Source organism: Crotalus tigris, unplaced genomic scaffold, assembly GCF_016545835.1.
Source record: "Crotalus tigris isolate CLP2741 ecotype Arizona unplaced genomic scaffold, ASM1654583v1 scf7180000024361.1375286210:1436186, whole genome shotgun sequence".
In the NCBI taxonomy this organism is placed as follows: Eukaryota; Metazoa; Chordata; class Lepidosauria; order Squamata; family Viperidae; genus Crotalus; species Crotalus tigris.
In genome coordinates, this window is record NW_024100529.1 from 935,816 (window position 1) to 953,317 (window position 17,502).

Here is a 17,502-nt window from a genome sequence, read left to right on the forward strand (position 1 = left end):
CGTCTTCAACTCTGACGGGATGGTGGGAAATGGAAGGATTTATACACCTTGCAGACAGCTGATCATTTGCCTTCTTTCAGAGGGTCATTGAGGCCACTTGGAGGCTTATCTGTGTCCTCAGGGTCACCTGAGAGGTGCAAATGGGTGTGGGGCTTTCTTGGGACTGCTGAAAGGACTCTGTTGTAGACTGGAGGTAGATGATGTCGTATCCCTCCCCTCTGTTGAGAGAGGGCTCTTCAATTTTGACATAGGCTTCCAGGGGGCCTCAACGACTCTAAAAGGCTGCAAATGACCAGCTGTCTGCAAGAAATATAACTCCTTCCATTCCCCACTATCCAGTCAGAGCTGAAGAAGCTTCTTGGATGAGAAGCGAAACGTCTTCAAAGAAAAACAAGAAAGTCCATTTGCCTCGTGAAAAAGCATTTTTGGGATCACACTCCAGGGACACTCCACAATGTCAAGAGCCACGTTGTGATCCACTTTTTGGTGGCTTTAGGAATGTGTGGAGGCAGCCCCAGAAGAGGGTCCTTCTCTTTTGAGTTCAGCACCCTTCCTGCGTGGACTGACTAACCCATGCAAGCTCAGAGGGTTCCTTCGTTAACTTCGACTTGCTGGTTGTCAACGCTGCTAACCTCGGATGTTTTTGCTTTGACAACATATGGAGATGCAACCATTTTCCTTCTTATGTTTTCCTCTGAGAATTAGAGTTAGAATTAGAGGATACTGGGGGGGGAGGAATGTGCATGGGACTTTAGTTAGACATAACAATATTGCAGTAATATAAGAGTCAGGGTTTTTTGAAATAAGAGATGATAAGAAATGGCGGGTTGAAGAACTGGAGGGAAAGCCTGCATTTCAAACTAATTGGAGAATGTGATTTATGACTGCAAATTAGAGGAAGGAATTATGCTTTGATACTATGTGCTCAGGGGAGGGGAATTTAGATTTTGGTTTTGACTATATACCTGCCGATGCTTCTTGAATAAAGATTCTTTAAGGTAAACAATGCCTCGAAGTTCTTTGAAGAGTTTCATCTGCCGGAATCATGACAGAGTACAGAGAAGAGCAACAAAGATGATTAGGGGACTGGAGGCTAAAGCATATAAGGAACGGCTGCTGGAATTGGGTATGTCTAGTTTAACAAAGAGAAGGACGAGGGGGGACATGATAGCAGTGTTCCAGTATCTCAGGGGCTGCCCCAAAGAACAGGGAATCAAGCTATTCTCCAAAGCCCCTGAAGGCAGGACAAGAAGCAACAGATGGAACCTAATCAAGGTGAGAAGCAACCTAGAACTAAAGAGAAACTTCCTGACAGTGAGAACAATTAACCAGTGGAACCACCTGCCTCCAGAAGCGGTGAATGCTCCAACACTGGAACTTTTTAAGAAGAGACTGGACAGCCATTTGTCTGAAATGGCATAGGGTTTTCTGCCTGAGCAGGGGGTTGGACTAGATGACCTCCAAGGTCCCTTCCAACTTTACTACTACTACTACTACTACTACTACTACTACTACTACTACTACTATTCCATGTGACCTCCACTTGTTCACCTGAAATCCAGAGAGTGAGCTGCTAAGTCCAGCTTCCTCATTAGCGAAGGATGGAAACTGACGCTGGGGTTTACGGTGTCGTGCCGCACCTTCCCTCCTGGAAAAACACACTTTGCTGGTGTCACTTTCTTCTCCTAAAGAAACACCTGCTGAGGACCAGCTGGAGAGGCCAGCTGGGCTGTTGAAAGGTGATTTGTTGACATGGAGGTCAACGTGAAGGAGGCTTTCTTGAAGGAAGGACCCAGATGGAAATCTCCAGGATCAGCCAAGTACGAAGCCTAAGGCTGTCTGAGCCTCAAGAATCTGGAGGCTCCAACTGCAGCTTAGTCCTCGACTTCCAACCGTTTATTTAGTGACTGTTCGAAGTCACTTTGTTGTTAGTTGCGAAGTCGTGTCCGACCCATCGCGACTCCACGGACAGCGTTCCTCCAGGCCTTCCTGTCCTCTACCATCTTCTGGAGTCCATTGAAGCTCACGCCTCCTGCTTCAGGGACTCCATCCAGCCACCTCGTTCTCTGTCATCCCCTTCTTCTCTTGCCCTCCATCTATCCCAGCATTAGTCTCTTCTCCAGGGAGTCCTTCCTTCTCATTAGGTGGCCAAAGGACTTGAGTTTCAACTTCAGGATCTGGCCTCTAAAGAGCAGTCGGGGTTGATCTCCTCTAGGACTGACCGGTTGGATCGTCTTGCAGTCCAAGGGACTCGCAGGAGTCTTCTCCAGCACCGTAGTTCAAAGGCCTCCATTCTTTGGCACTCAGCCTTTCTTATGGTCCCACTTTCACAGCCATACAGTGCAACTGGGAAAACCATGGCCTGGACTATACGCACATTTGTTGGCAGGGTGATGTCTCTGCTTTTTAGTATGCTGTCTAGATTTGCCATAGCTTTTCTCCCCAGGAGCAAGCGTCTTTTAATTTCTTGGCTGCAGTCCCCATCTGTGGTGATCTTGGAGCCCGGGAAGATAAACTCTGTCACTACCTCCATTTCTTCCCCATCTATTTGCCAGGAATTGAGAGGGACGGATGCCACTACGCCACTGGAAAAAAAAGTGACTTAGGATCGGTTTTCTCACTTGTAACCGTTGCTGCATCCCCCAGGTTACATGACCAAAATTCAGACGCCTGGCCATTGCCCTGCATTTATGACAGTTGCAGCATCCCTGGGTCAGGTGACCCCCTTTTGTGACCTTCAGACAAGCAAAACCAATGGGGAAGCCAAACTCCCTTAACGACCCTTTTTTCCTAACTTGAACCACTGCAGTGATTCACTTAAAAACTGCGGCAGGAAAGGTTGCAAAACGGGGCAAAAATTCCACTTCGCAATGCTCTTGCTTAGCGGCGGAAATGTTGGGCCTGCCGTCGTAATTCAAGAACTACCTGTTTAGGGAGGGCATGGTCTCCTCCTCAGGCAGGTGTGTAGGAAGGGGCTCAGCTCCCTAGTGGAATACAGGTTGTTAAGTCACACATGCCTCGGGCAATGATGAACACACATATTGCCATCCATCTGGGACAGCAGGGCTGAAATCCCAGCATCCTGGGAAGTTGTGGCTACACGTACTCATGGGTGATGTCATGCAAGTTGGGTGATGGCCTGACAGTAAACCACAGCCTAATGAAGGGGCCACCAAGTCTATTCTCACCAACACTGCACAGCAAGCCACTTTTATACAAACAGAGAACAAACTCTATTCCCTTCTAGCCCTGATGATGTTCCCCGGCATGGTAAAGAAATGTCCACAAGAAAACAACCAAGTTCAGAGAGCACCAAGGACCCCACAGTCGTCGTCCTCCTCCTCCTCCCCCCCCCTCCTCCTCTCTGCAAACCCTTCTCCCTACTAGCACTGATGATGTTACCTAGTTGGGTAGTGAAACATCTGCAAGAAAACAACCAAACTCAGGAAGCACCAAGGACCCCATAGTTATCCTCCTCCTCCTCCTCCTCCTCTTCCTCCTCCTCCTCCTCCTCCTTTCTAGCACTGATGATGTTCCCCAGCATGGTAATGAAATGTCCAGAAGAAAACAACTAAGTTCAAAGAGCACCAAGGACCCCACAGTCCTCCCCCTCCTCCTCCTCCTCCCCCTCCTCCTCCTCCTCCTCCCCCTCCTCCTCCTCCCCCCTCCCTTCCCAAACCCCACTGCCTTCTAGCACTGATGATGTTATCTACTTGTGCCATGAAACATCTGCAAGAAAACAACCAAACTCAGAGAGCACAAATATACCCCAGCAATAGACCGTTTCATGGGCTTTTAAATAGATAGATAGATAGATAGATAGATAGATAGATAGATAGATAGATAGATAGATAGATAGATAGATAGATAGATAGATAGATAAAAGTCTACGTTCAGTATTGGGGATTAATAGAAAACTGATGAACGGAAAAACTACGGAGAAGAACGCATCTGCCTGTGTATCCTGATTTGTCCATCAATCACCCGAATTCCCAACAATGCCGGGAGAACAGGAATCTTCCACATACTACACGTAATTCCCCATCAACAGAGGAACCACGGCAACTAGGAAAACACCAAACACATTCCTTATTTTGAATTTCATGAATATGCATGCCGAGCAGGCTGATATTCCCGGGAGCCCAAAGGGATACCCACAAGTGGAAAAAAAAAATACTCCAGCCAGGAGAATTTTAAATTTACCCCTTTGTATTTTAAGGGAACTTTTTGATCTCGCCTCCAGATTTAAGGAAGTTGGAGGCTGCTCCTGAAGGACACGGCGAAAAAGGAAAGGATGCGGTTCGGCGGAGGACAAAAACTCAGAATATTCAGCAGCTAAGATCAGGCCCAGAGGGAATGGCCCAAAATAAGACGAATTAAAAAAGTGACCAATGGGCTCCTTCCCATTTTGACAAAAAATACACAAGGATGCCTAAAAGAATTACAGGGCGTTCTCAACTTACAACACTTTGTTTAGTGACCGTTCAAAGTTACAACAGCACTGGAAAAAAGCGATTTAGGACCGTTTTTTCACACTTACGAGCCTTGCAGATCAAAATCCAGACACTGGGCAACTGACTCGTATTTGTGACGGTTGCAGTGTCCCCCGGGGTCAGATGATCTCCTTTAGTGACCTTTACACAAGCCAAGTCAACGGGAGGGGGGGGGAACCCGATTTGCTTAACAACCAGTTTACTAATATAACAACCGCAGTGATCTCCCTTAACACGAGTGGCCAAAAAAAGTCGTCAAAATGGGGCAAAATTCAGTTAATGAATCTCACACTTAGCAACCGAAATTTTGGCTCGATGGTGGCCGTACGTCAAGGACTACCTGGGGTTAAGTCCGTCAAAAAATGTTCTTTTCCAATGGAAAAAAAATAAACTTTGAAAATTACTACCCAAGTGAATTTTCACGCAGCATGAAATAATACGGAGGGGTTATTATTGTATAGGTCAGTGGTTCTCAACCTGTGGGTCGGGACCCCATTTGGGGTCGAATGACCATTTCACGGGGGTCGCCAAACCACGCTATCTGCCATTTTTTCCCTTTTCCCTAGCTGTCCTACTCCCTCTTATTGGTGGCCACACCCACTTGGGGGTCACCACAACATGGGGAACTGTATTATGGGGTCATGGCATTAGAAAGGTTGAGAACCACTGGTATAGGTAGAGTGGTACCTTGGTACTCTATTTTAATTAATTGGTTCTGGAAGGCACAATTACTACCCAAAATGATGGGTATACCAAACCAGTTTTCCCCATAAGAAATAATGTTGTGAGTCACAATCAATCAATCCGAATAGAGCTGGAAGGGACATTGGAGGTCATCTAGTCCAGCCCCCTGCTCAAGCAGGAGACCCTATACCGTTTCAGGCAAGGGGCTGTCCAGTCTCTTCTTAAAAACTTCCAGTGTTGGAGCGCCCATGACTTCTGACTGCCAGCTGTTCCACTGGTTAATTTTTCTCACTGTTAGGAAGTTTCTTCTTAATTCCAGGTTTCTGAGCAAGCAGAGAAGCAACCTAGAACTAAGGAGAAACTTCCTGACAGTCAGAACAATTAACCAGTGGAACCACCTGCCTCCAGAAGCGGTGGATGCTCCAACAGTGGAAGTTTTTAAGAAGAGACTGGACAGCCCTTGGTCTGAAATGGTATAGGGTTTCCTACCTGAGCAGGGGGTTGGACTAGAAGACCTCCAAGGTCCCTTCCAACTCATCCTAAGTGTCAACCAGGTACCTCCTTTAAAATATATGATGTTCCGAGTAGCACAGTTTTTTATAACATTGCTAGGAAGCTGCAGTTTCTTGATGTATTTTGTGAAGTTTTTGGACATAGTTCCCAGTGCCCCAATGACAATGGGTATCGCTGTTATACGTTTCATCCATAATCATGTCCTTGCTTTCTCAACTAAGAGAAAGAAGAGACTGGACAGCCTGTCTAAAATGGTATAGGGTTTCCTGCCTGAGCAGGGGGTTGGACTAGATGACCTCCAAGGTCCCTTCTAACTCTATTATGGATCATTGCACAGTCAGCCAGATGTTCAGACTGGATTTGGCATTTTGTCTACCTATCGAGTCCTTACCCAGGACCTGGGATAGGCAGATGTGGATGTTTGATGGTATTACAGATATCGTCACAGGATGGAAGCAGTTCCTAGTAAGGCCGCCTTTTGCAATTGACTAACAGCGAATTTGTCAATGCCAGTGGTGTTCAGGTGGGGCTCCAGTTGTTTTGGGATTGCACCCAAGGCGCCTATGACTATTGGTACTACCCTTGCTTGCTTTTGCCACAGTCTTTCTATTTCTATTTGTAGGTCTTTGTATTTTGTGATCTTCTCCAGTTCTTTCTCGTCTATTCTGCTGTCTCCAGGCATTGCCACGTCCACTATCCAGACTTTTTTTGTCTCTCTTATCGACAATTGTTAAGTCTGGGGTGCTATGTTGCAGGTGCTTGTCTGTTTGAATTCTGAAGTCCCAGAGCAGTTTAACTTTATCATTTTCTATGATTTTCTCTATTTTATGATCCCACCGGTTTTTGCTTACAGGCAAATGATATTTTTTGCAGATCTTCCAATGCACCATTGTTGGTATTATTATTATTATTATTATTATTATTATTATTATTATTATTATTATTATTATTAGTCCTGTTTAAATAAAAAATGCTCGCCTGGAAAGTTTTGCAAGTTATTTTGGGGGAAACCTGGTCGCTCAGGGAATCAAACAATTTCTCGCACTTAAGACACCCATCAACACATCCCTTCAAGCTGTGAAAGAGGGAAACCTTGACGCAGGATTAATTCCAGCCTCATATTCCATGCTCTCGAAGCAACGCCACTTCTGAAGGCTTGTTCGGCACTTGCGGGGGATGGAATTATCACCCCAACACACACAGATGCTACAGCTTTGGAAAAAGTAAACCGGACTTCCCTCTCCGGTTTACCAAACAATGTTTGGTTGCCAGCCTCAAAATGAAAGGAGTTATTTATGGTACGTTCAAAGCACACACAGACAGCTCGCCAACCAAAGCGTCTTTCACATGCAGAGGGAAATCGAACTGAAAGCACATCTAAGGGCTGAAAAGTCCACGAAACTGCTCTCAAACTGATTCTGTTATCTATTTATCTATCTATCCATCCATCCATCCATCCATCCATCCATCCATCCATCCATCCATCCATCTATCTATCTATCTATCTATCTATCTATCTATCTATCTATCATCATCATCATAAATTGGAATGGATCTTGGAGGTCATCTAGTCCAACCCCCTGCTTAGGCAGGAAATCCTATACCATTTCAGACAAATGGCTGCCCAGTCTCTTCTTAAAAACTTCCAGTGTTGGAGCATTCACCGTTTCTGGAGGTAGGTGGTTCCACAGGTTAATTGTCCTCATTGTTAAGAAGTTTCTCCTTAGTTCCAGGTTGCTTCTCTCCTTGATGAGTTTCCATCCGTTGTTTCTTGTCCTGCCTTCAGGCACTTTGGAGAAGAGCTTGACTCCCTCTTCTTTGGGGCAGTCCCTGAGATACTGGAAGGCTGCTATCATGTCCCCCCTCGTCCTTCTCTTCATTAAACTAGACATACCCAATTCCAGCAGCCGTTCCTTGTATATTTTAGCCTCCAGTGCCCTAATCATCTTTGTTGCTCTTCTCTGCACTCTTTCCAGAGTCTCAACATCTTTTTTACATCGTGGTGACCAAAACTGGATGCAGTATTCCAAGTGTGGCCTTACCAAGGCATTGTAAAGTGGTATGAATACTTCACGTGATCTTGAATCTATCTTGATGCAGCCCAGCACTGTGTTGGCCTTTTTGGCAGCTGCAGCCCAGGATTGGCTCCTGTTTAAGGGATTGTCCACTAGGACTCCGAGGTCCCTCTCACAGTTGCTACTATTGAACAAGGTACTCCCTATACTATACCTGTACATTTGGTTTTTCTTGCCTTATTTATTTGCAACACAGATAGTCCTCGGTTTATAACAGTTCATTTAGCGGCCGTTCCAAGTTACAACGGCACTGAACAAAGTGACTTAGGACTGTTTTTTTTTCCCCCTTTCAGGACTGTTGCAGCATCCCCAGGGTCACGTGATCCAAAATTCGGACGCTTGGCAACCAACTCATATTTATGACGGTCGCAGTGCCCCGGGACCTTCTGAAAAACAAAGTCAATTTGGGGGAGCCCAATTCACTTAACAACCGTGTTGCTAATATAACATCTGCCAGTGGTTCACTTATCAACGGGGCGAGAAATGTCGCAAAATGGGACAAAACACTCCTAACCTAGAACTAAGGAGAAACTTCCTGACAGTGAGAACAATTAACCAGTGGAACTCCTTGCCTCCAGAAGCGGTGAATGCTCCAACACTGGAAATTTTTAAGAGACTGGACGGCCATTTCTCCGAAATGGTATAGGGTTTCCTGCCTGAGCAGGGGGTTGGACTAGATGACCTCCAAGGTCCCTTCCAACTTTATTATTATTATTGTTCTTGTTGTTGTTAATAATAACTGTCTTGCTCAGGCAGAGAAATTTTGGTTGTTGTGTCAACAGAAGTCCCTTTTAACAACAGATATTTGGGAATCGATTGTGGTCGTAAGTCTGAGGACCACCTGTACCTGCCCTGAAAAGATTTGCTTTATAGAAAACGCTTGACAAAATGCAAGGTCTTTGAACCCTGGTACCCTGCAGGAACATTCCTTCACAAAGCCCTTCAGAACTTCCAACAAAGTCCTCGGTTTACTTTTTAAATGCACAACCGGCCCCATTGTGTTATTTATTTATTTATTTTAATACAAAGGCTGGGAAAGGCACACCTGCCACACCTGTCACAACAGGGAAAGGCAACAAGAGCAGAGCAAACATGAAGAAGCCGGGTCGCTGCGTTCAGTACAGACAACAAGGTGGAAAAGTTCATTTTCTTCCTGTTGCTGCCTTGCCATTGAAAACAACCAGGCAGTCCTCGACTTACGACCCCAGGGGAGCCCACGGCTTCCGTCGCTAAGCTAGGCGGTTGTTAAGTGAATTTTTGCCTCATTTTACGACCTTCCTCCCCACGGTTCTTAAGTGAATCACTGCAGTACCCCAAAAAGCAAAAACGGCATCTTCAGACTTCGTGTAGAGGTTCTGCTAAAAAAAAAACACCAATCCATAAACAGAATAACAGAGTTGAAAGGGGTGTTGGAGGTCTTCTAGTCCAGCCCCCTCTGCTCAGGCAGGAGACCTTTATACCATTTCAGACAAAGGGTTGTCCTATTTCTTCTCGAGAACCTCCAGTGTTGGAGCACCCACAACTTCTGGAGGGAAGCAGTTCCACTGATTAATTATCAGAAGGTCACACTTGTGACCGTTGGAGCAGCCTCCGTGGCCACATCATCAAAATTCAGACACATACTACTACTACTACTACTACTACTACTACTAATAATAATAATAATAATAATAATAATAATAATAATAATATAAAGTTGGAAGGGACAGAGGTCATCTAGTCCAACCCCCTGCATAGCAACTGACTCATATATATGACGGTCTCATATATATGACGGTCCCCTTTTGTGACCTTCCGACGAACAAAATCAATGGGGAAGCCAGATTCACTTAACAATTGTATTACTAACCACAACTGCTATGGCAGGAAAGATCGCAAGATGGGGCAAAACTCACCGAAGAAAAATCTTTCACTTAGCGGCCCACATTTCGGGCACAGTTGTGGTCGTAAGTTGAGGACTACCCTTATTAGCAGCCTTGTACCTAGGCGAGTCTACGGCGGCCATCGTCCCAAAGAGCACAGGAGATCATTTTTCAATCCTTCCTTGTTGCAGCCAACTTTGAATCATGCCCGGCAGCTATCGCCACGCCACGAAAACGGGACGAGCAGATTGGTCACACTGACCTTCCACTGTTCCTTCGGAAGCAGCTTCACCACCACCATGTCGCCGTTCAGGGCTCTGTTGCGCGCGACGACTCCATCGATGAAAATATCCTGAGTGCCGTCCTGGAAAAGAAGCAACTCTTTTTTAATGGAGGATATGGATTTGGGGGGGGGGGGAGAAAAAAAGAAAGAAAGAAAGAAAGAAAGGAAGGAAGGAAGGAAGGAAGGAAGGAAGGAAGGAAGGAAGGAAGGAAGGAAGGAAGGAAGGAAGGAAAAAGAAAAGAAGAAGAAAGAAGCAAAGAAAGAAAAAAAAGAAGAAAAAGAATGAAGAAAGAAGAAAGAGAAAGAAAGAAGAATGAAGAATGAAGAAAGAAAGAAAGAAAGAAAGAAAGAAAGAAAGAAGGAAGGAAGGAAGGAAGGAAGGAAGGAAGGAAGGAAGGAAGGAAGGAAGGAAGGAAGGAAGGAAAAAGAAAAGAAGAAGAAAGAAGCGAAGAAAGAAAAAAAATAAGAAAAAGAAAGAAAGAGAAAGAAAGAAGAATGAAGAAAGAAAGAAAGAAAGAAAGAAAGAAAGAAGGAAGGAAGGAAGGAAGGAAGGAAGGAAGGAAGGAAGGAAGGAAGGAAGGAAGGAAGGAAGGAAGGAAGGAAAGAAAGGAAGAAAGGAAGAAAGAAAGTCAAAATATCACATGCCAGTTCCCAAAAAAGCAGAAACAGCATCTTCAGACTTCGGGTAGAGGTTCTCCTAAAAAAATATATATCCATAAACAGAATAACAGAGTTGAAAGGGTCCTTGGAGGTCTTCTAGTCCAGCCCCCTTACTCAGGCACAAGACCAGCTTATACCGTTTCAGACAAATGTCTGTCCAGTCCCTTCTTAAAAACCTCCAGTGATGGAGCACCCACAACTTCTGAAGGGAAGCAGTTCCACTGATTAATTGTCCTCACTGTTAGGAAATGGAAGTTGAACGGAAGAGGGGAATAGTAGCAGTATAACAGAGTTGGAAGGGACCTTAGAGGTCATCTAGTCCAACCCCCCGGTCAGGCAGGAAACCCTATACCATTTCGGACAAATGGCTGTCCAGTCTCTTCTTAAAACCTTCCAGTGTTGGAGCATTCACCACTCCTGGAGGCAGGTTGTTCCCCTGATTTAATTGTCCTCAGGAAATTTCTCCTTAGTTCTAGGTTGCTTCTCTCCTTGATCAGTTTCCATCCGTCGCTTCTTTTTCACTTTCTTGCCTTCTTGAGTTTTCAGCTTCAGGAAGCTCATGGTGACGAATTCCTCAAGCTGCTTTTGTGCTAGTTCACGGCTTAAGTCACTCTGTCAGCTCTGGACTAAAAGTGTCACTGGGAGGAACTTATAAACCTAAAGCAAATATTAGCCACTTCAGATAAGGCCTTGGGTCAGGCCAATAAGGAGAAGCAGACTCAAACGCAGGATGTCCTCGACTTACGACCGCAGCTAAGCCCAAACCGTTGGTTACTAAGTGAGATGGTGGTGAAGGGAGTTTTTTGCCCCTAATCGTTGGAGTCGTTAAGTGAGTAACAGGGTCGTTAAAACAAACATGGCTTCCCCATCGACTTTGCTGGTCAGAAGATTGCAAGAGGTGGGGGAATCATGTGACCCCAGGCAAAACTCACTTAACCCCATTTCTCGCTTAGGAACATACATTCAGGGCTTAGTTGTAGCCGTAAGTCAAGGACTACCCGTAGAGCTGGAAGGCAAGGAATGTTGCGGGAACCGTCCCCTAAGGCAGGGCTTTTCAACCAGTGGTACGGGTACCACCTGTGGTACATTGGCACCTGGCAGGTGGTACGCGACCATCCTAGAAAAGTGGTAGCGGGGGGGGGGGGGAATGAGCTGAACCGGTGGCAGCACCGCACAAGCCTGAGCGAGAGACGGCTGGAGCTGCAGGGCTGTCAGGGCTCAGCGGAAGTGCCAGGATCAGTGCCTCTTTCCAGCTGATCGGTGCTTCTTCGGGGCTGTCAGGGCTCAGCGGAAGCACCAGGATCAGCGCCAGGCTCCAGCTGAAACTCGGCACTGATCCTGACGCTTCTGCTGAGCCCAGAAGAAGCGCCCATCAACTGGAATGTTGCAGCCTCTCCAGGGTCTTGTGATTTACATTCAGATGCTTGGCAAATGATTCCTATTTATGACGGTCACAGCGTCCCAGGGTCATGGGAAGGGACCAAAACCTGATGCAACCACCCAGCAGACGGGGGGAATAAAACCAAACACCCCCCCACCCCACCTCCACTGCCAATCCTCAACAGAAATGCTCACAACAATGAAAACCTCGGACAGGAGGAAGAGCACCGCCGGGTGGGCAGGCAGGTGTCTTGCTCGGCTGTGGCTCGGGGGGCACTTTTTTCAGTGCCATTGTAACGTCAAAGAGTCACTAAGCGAACTGTTGTAAGTCGAGGACTACCTGTACTTTATCACTTTTTTCCTTTTTTTTTTTTTTTTGGTCATCAAGTTTTTGACCCCTTGCTAGGCGACGGGTGGTCCTCGGATGTTGCCATATCCTAATACGGGTACAATGGGTGAAAAGGTTGAAAAGCCCTTCCCTAAGGGAGGCACATCTGGAGGGACCCAGAAGAAGAGCCTTCTCCGTGGTGGCTCCCTCCCTTTGGAATGTCATCCCTGCAGAAGTTAGAACTGGCCTCCACTTTGACACTCTTTCATAAGGCCCTGAAGACCCGGCTTTGCCAAAGGGCCTGCGGAACTCAGAGGGGGATGGAGCCCACCAAACGGCTTATTTGACTGGGTGTTGTCACCGTGTGTGTGTGTGTGTGTGTGTGTGTGTGTGTGTGTGTGTGTGTTCTTTGTAAGCCACACAGAGTCACTGAGAGGAAGAGGGCAGCCCATTGTTTTCCAAATAAATCAGAAACTGTCCAGAGAAGAGCAACAAAGATGATTAAGGGACTAGAGGCTAAAACATATAAGGAACGGTTGCTGGAATTAGGGATGTCTAGTTTAATGAAGAGAAAGACGAGGAGGGGGGGGGACAGGATAGCAGTCTTCCAATATCTCAGGGGCTGCCCCAAAGAAGAGGGAGTCAAGCTATTCTCCAAAGCGCCTGAAGGCAGGACAAGAAGCAACGGATGGAGAAACTAATCAAGGAGAGAAGCAACCTGGAACTAAGGAGAAACTTCCTGACAGTGAGAACAATTAACCAGTGGAACAACCTGCCTCCAGAAGCTCTGAATGCTCCAACACTGGGAAGTTTTTAAGAAGAGCCTGGACAGCCATTTGTCTGAAATGGTATAGGGTTTCCTGCCTGAGCAGGAGGTTGGACTAGATGACCTCCACGGTCCCTTCCAACTTTTTTATTATTATTATGGATCATCGCACAGTCAGCCAGATGTTCAGACTGGATTTGGCATTTTGTCTACCTATCGAGTCCTTACCCAGAACCTGAGATAGGCAGATGTGGATATTTGATGGTATTACAGATATCGTCGCAGGATGGAAGCAGTTCCTAGTAAGGCCGCCTTTTGCAATTGACTAATAACGAATTTGTCAATGCCAATGGTGTTCAAGTGGTGCTCCAGTTGTTTTGGAATTGCACCCAAGGCGCCTATGACTATTGGTACTACCCTTGCTTGCTTTTGTCACAGTCTTTCTATTTCTATTTGTAGGTCTTTGTATTTTGTTATCTTCTCCAGTTCTTTCTCATCTATTCTGCTGTATTATTATTATTATTATTATTATTATTATTATTATTATTATTATATACATCAATGCATCAATACATCAATAAATCATTGTACAGATGTGCATTGTGTCTTTGATACAAGAACTGTCTGACAAGTTTTAAAGTGATACAAACAAGGATCAAACAATCATTGGTTGTATAAACAGAGGCACAGAATCAAATTCACGTGAAGTATTACGACCACTTTATAAAAAGACTTAGTAAGGCCACACCTGGAATATGGCATCCAGCTTTGGTCACCACACTATTAAAAAAAAATATATTGAGACTCTAGAAAGCGTGCAGAGAAGAGCAACAAAGATGATCAGGGGACTGGAGGCTAAAACATATGAGGGACGGTTGCTGGAATTGGGTATGGCCAGGCTAGAGAAAAGAAGGACCAGGGGAGACATGATAGTAGTGTTGCAATATTTGAGGGGCTGCCCCAAAGAAGAGGGGATCAACATTGTCCAAAACACCAGAAAGCAGGACAAGAAACAGCGGATGGAAACTAATCAAGGAGAGAAGCAAGCTGGAATTAAGGAGAAACTTCCTAACAGTGAGGACAATTAACAAGTGGAGTAGCTTCCTTCCAGACATGGTGGGTGTTCCATCACTGGAGGTTTTTAAGTAAAGACTGGACAGCCACCTATCTGAAAAAGTATAGGATCTCCAGCATGAGCAGGGGGTTGGACTAGAAGACCTCCAAGGTCCCTTCCAGCTCTATTCGGACGGATTGAAAGTTGGACACTTCGGATTGAGATCAAAACACATTGGAAGCCAAAATGTGTTTCTGGACAAAGCGTATAAAACCGAGAGTTGTGTACAGGAAGAGTTGTCCACGCTTCCAAAGTTTCCTGCCGAATCTTTAAAACAAGGACACGAGAGGTTGGGGGGGGGGGGAAACCCCAACTCCGCTGATGTCAGCAGCAGCTAACAGGTGCTCCTGAGAAAAGTGGGTGTCCTACGTGCCGAAGTGCAAAATAGCGAGCTCAGAAGTGGCTAGAGGAAGCGCGGGGCAATTTTCCCATCATGAGGTTCTTGATGAGGAAAATGTACTCCCCTCCCCCTGCAAGAGCTCCAGGCTGTTGTGCACCCGCAAATATTATTATTATTTTTATTTTCTAGCAACGTTTACGGAGCGCCGGGTACCAACCTCACTTCATGCTGCTGGAATATTTCATTTCCCAGCAGAACCAAGCCGGGGAGATCGACAGCTGGTGCAAAGCTGCCTCCCATGATCCGATGCCGAAAAATTGCAAAGCTTGTTGGATTAAATCACTCAGCCTGGAAGCCAGATTTTGGCCTTGCCGTGTCCCTCCCCCCCCCCGCCCCGGCTTCAGTAATCCCATCACAGGGTTACATCACTCGGCACCCCAGTTGGGATGTGCCAAGAGGTGGACAAAAGGCAGTTTCTTTCGCCCTGATCTTGTTTTTGTGCTTCCCTTATCACACTCCGGGAAACGAAAACTGGCAGGCAAAGTGCCGGATCGTAGAGGAAAGAAGAAAAAATCTCTGCTTCCCGTTGCAGCTTTTTTTCACAAAGAGTTGATTTGGGGGCTTAATAGATTCATTCACCTGTTCCTCTGGCTTGGTTAGGAATTTCCTTCTTGCTAACTCGCTGCAAGAGAGCGGTGAGGGGCAGCCGAAGCCTCCATTTCCCCGTTTACCTGGGGAACTGGCTGGACTTTACAAGCAGCCCTCGACTTAGAACAGAAAAGAGTTGGAAGGGACCTCGGAGGTCGTCTAGTCCAACCCCCTGCTCAGGCAGGAAACCCTGTACCATTTCGGACAAATGGCGGTCCCGTCTCTTCTTAAAAACGTCCAGTGTTGGAGCATCCACAACTTCAATCAATCGATCGATCGGAATACAGCTGGAAGGGGCCTTGGAGGTCATCTAGTCCAACCCCCTGCTCAGGCAGGAGACCCTATACCATTTCAGACAAATGGCTGTCCAGTCTCTTCTTAAAAACCTCCAGTGTTGGAGCATTCACCGTTTCTGGAGGCAGGTTGTTCCACTGGTTAATTGTTCTAACAGTCAGGAAGTTTCTCCTTAGTTCCAGGTTGCTTCTCTCCTTGATGAGTTTCCATCCACTGCTTCTTGTCCTGCCTTCAGGGGCTTTGGAGAAGAGCTTGACTCCCTCTTCTTTGGGGCAGCCCCTGAGATACTGGAAGGGTGCTATCATGTCCCCCCTCGTCCTTTTCTTCGTTAAACTAGACATACCCAATCCCAGCAACCGTTCCTTGTATGTTTTAGCCTCCAGTCCCCTGATCATCTTTGTTGCTCTTCTCTGTACTCTTTCTAGATTTTCAACGTCTTTTTTACATCGTGGTGACCAAAACTGGATGCAGTATTCCAAATGTGGCCTTACCAAGGCCTTGTAAAGTGCATCCCTCTCTTGATGCAATTGCCTGTACAAATTTTTGTATTTCTTTCAGAGAAGGTCCTTGGAACCCAAGGCTGACTGAGAGAGCATGACTGGATGGGTTGCAATCAAAAAGTTCGCCAAGCTGGGTGCATTGTTTGCACCATCATCACTGGCTGCCTATGGAGATTCTCAACCATCCAGGTCAAGATGTTTTTCCAGAAGACAACTGGACTTTCTTGTTTGTTTTTTTTAATCTTGAAAAATGTTTTGCTTTTCATTCAAGATGCTTCTTCAGTAGCAACCAGCCTGCCTTCCATTGAGGACCTGTGTATTGCGCGGGTCAGAAAGAGGCCTGAGTAAGCCTCTACAGATGCTGGACATCTCCTACCTGTTTCAACTCCTCCTCTCGGGACACCACCTTAGGGCACTGCATGTCAAAACAATTAGACACAAAGACAGGTTTTTTTTTTCCCCTGTGCCATTACTCTGCTGAACACCTAATCCTCACAATATTGTTTTACGTCTGAGTATATTTACCCGGGTTTTTTCGCTGTATTATTATTATCTTTCTCGTCCTTTCCACGTCCTTCTCCTATTGGCATCGTTATTGTGATTATTAATACTCTGTTGTTTTGAATGTACACTGAGAACTTCTGCATTGGAGACACATTCCTTGTGTGTCTAATCACAGTTGGCCAAATGAAATTCAATGGTGAAATAAAGTTCTACATTTAGGCAAGAAAAACCAAATGTACGGGTATAGTATAGGGGGTACCTTGCTCAATAGTAGCAACTGTGAGAGGGACCTCGGAGTCCTAGTGGACAATCCCTTAAATAGGAGCCAGCCGTGTGCTGCAGCTGCCAAAAAGGCCAACACAGTGCTGGGTTGCATGAACAGAGGGGTAGAATCAAGATCAGGTGAAGGGTTAATACCGCTTTACAAGGCCTTGGTAAGGCCACACTTGGAATCCTGCATCCAGTTTTGGTCACCACGATGTAAAAAAGTTGTTGAGACTCTAGAAAGAGTGCAGAGAAGAGCAACAAAGATGGTCAGGGGACTGGAGGCTAAAACATAGAAGGAACCGTTGCTGGAATTGGGTATGTCTAGTTTAACGAAGAGAAGGATGGGGGGGAGGACAGGATAGCAGACTTCCAGTATCTCAGGGTCTGCCCCAAAGAAGACGGAGTCAAGCTATTTTCCAAGGCACCTGAAGGCAGGACAAGAGCAACGGATGGAAATTAATCAAGGAGAGAAGCAACCTAGAACTAAGGAGAAACTTCCTGACAGTGAGGACAATTAACCAGTGGAACCACCTGCCTCCAGAAGCGGTGAATGCTCCAACACTGGAAGTTTTTAAGACGAGACTGGACAGCCATTTGTCTGAAATGGTATAGGGGGTTGGACTAGATGACCTCCAAGGCCCCTTCCAACTTTATTATTATAGTATTCTAGTTCTAAGAAGCTTCTTCAGTTCAGAGGTTTCTTCCGAAGAACTAAAGAAGCTTCACGGATGAGAAGTGAAATGTTTTCAAGGAAAAACAACAACAACAACGTGAAAGTCCAGTTCATCTCT

General features: G+C 45.9%; 1 protein-coding gene across 1 annotated transcript in view; it reads right to left on the reverse strand.

Annotated features, from left to right (window-relative positions):
* DIS3L2 (DIS3 like 3'-5' exoribonuclease 2) overlaps window positions 1-17,502 on the reverse strand; it is a 202,655-nt gene that overhangs the window by 149,257 nt on the left and 35,896 nt on the right. Inside the window, exon 6 of the mRNA XM_039327402.1 lies at window positions 9,890-9,991. Coding sequence (XP_039183336.1) covers window positions 9,890-9,991 — 102 coding nt within the window. The remainder of the gene's footprint in view (window positions 1-9,889; window positions 9,992-17,502) is intronic.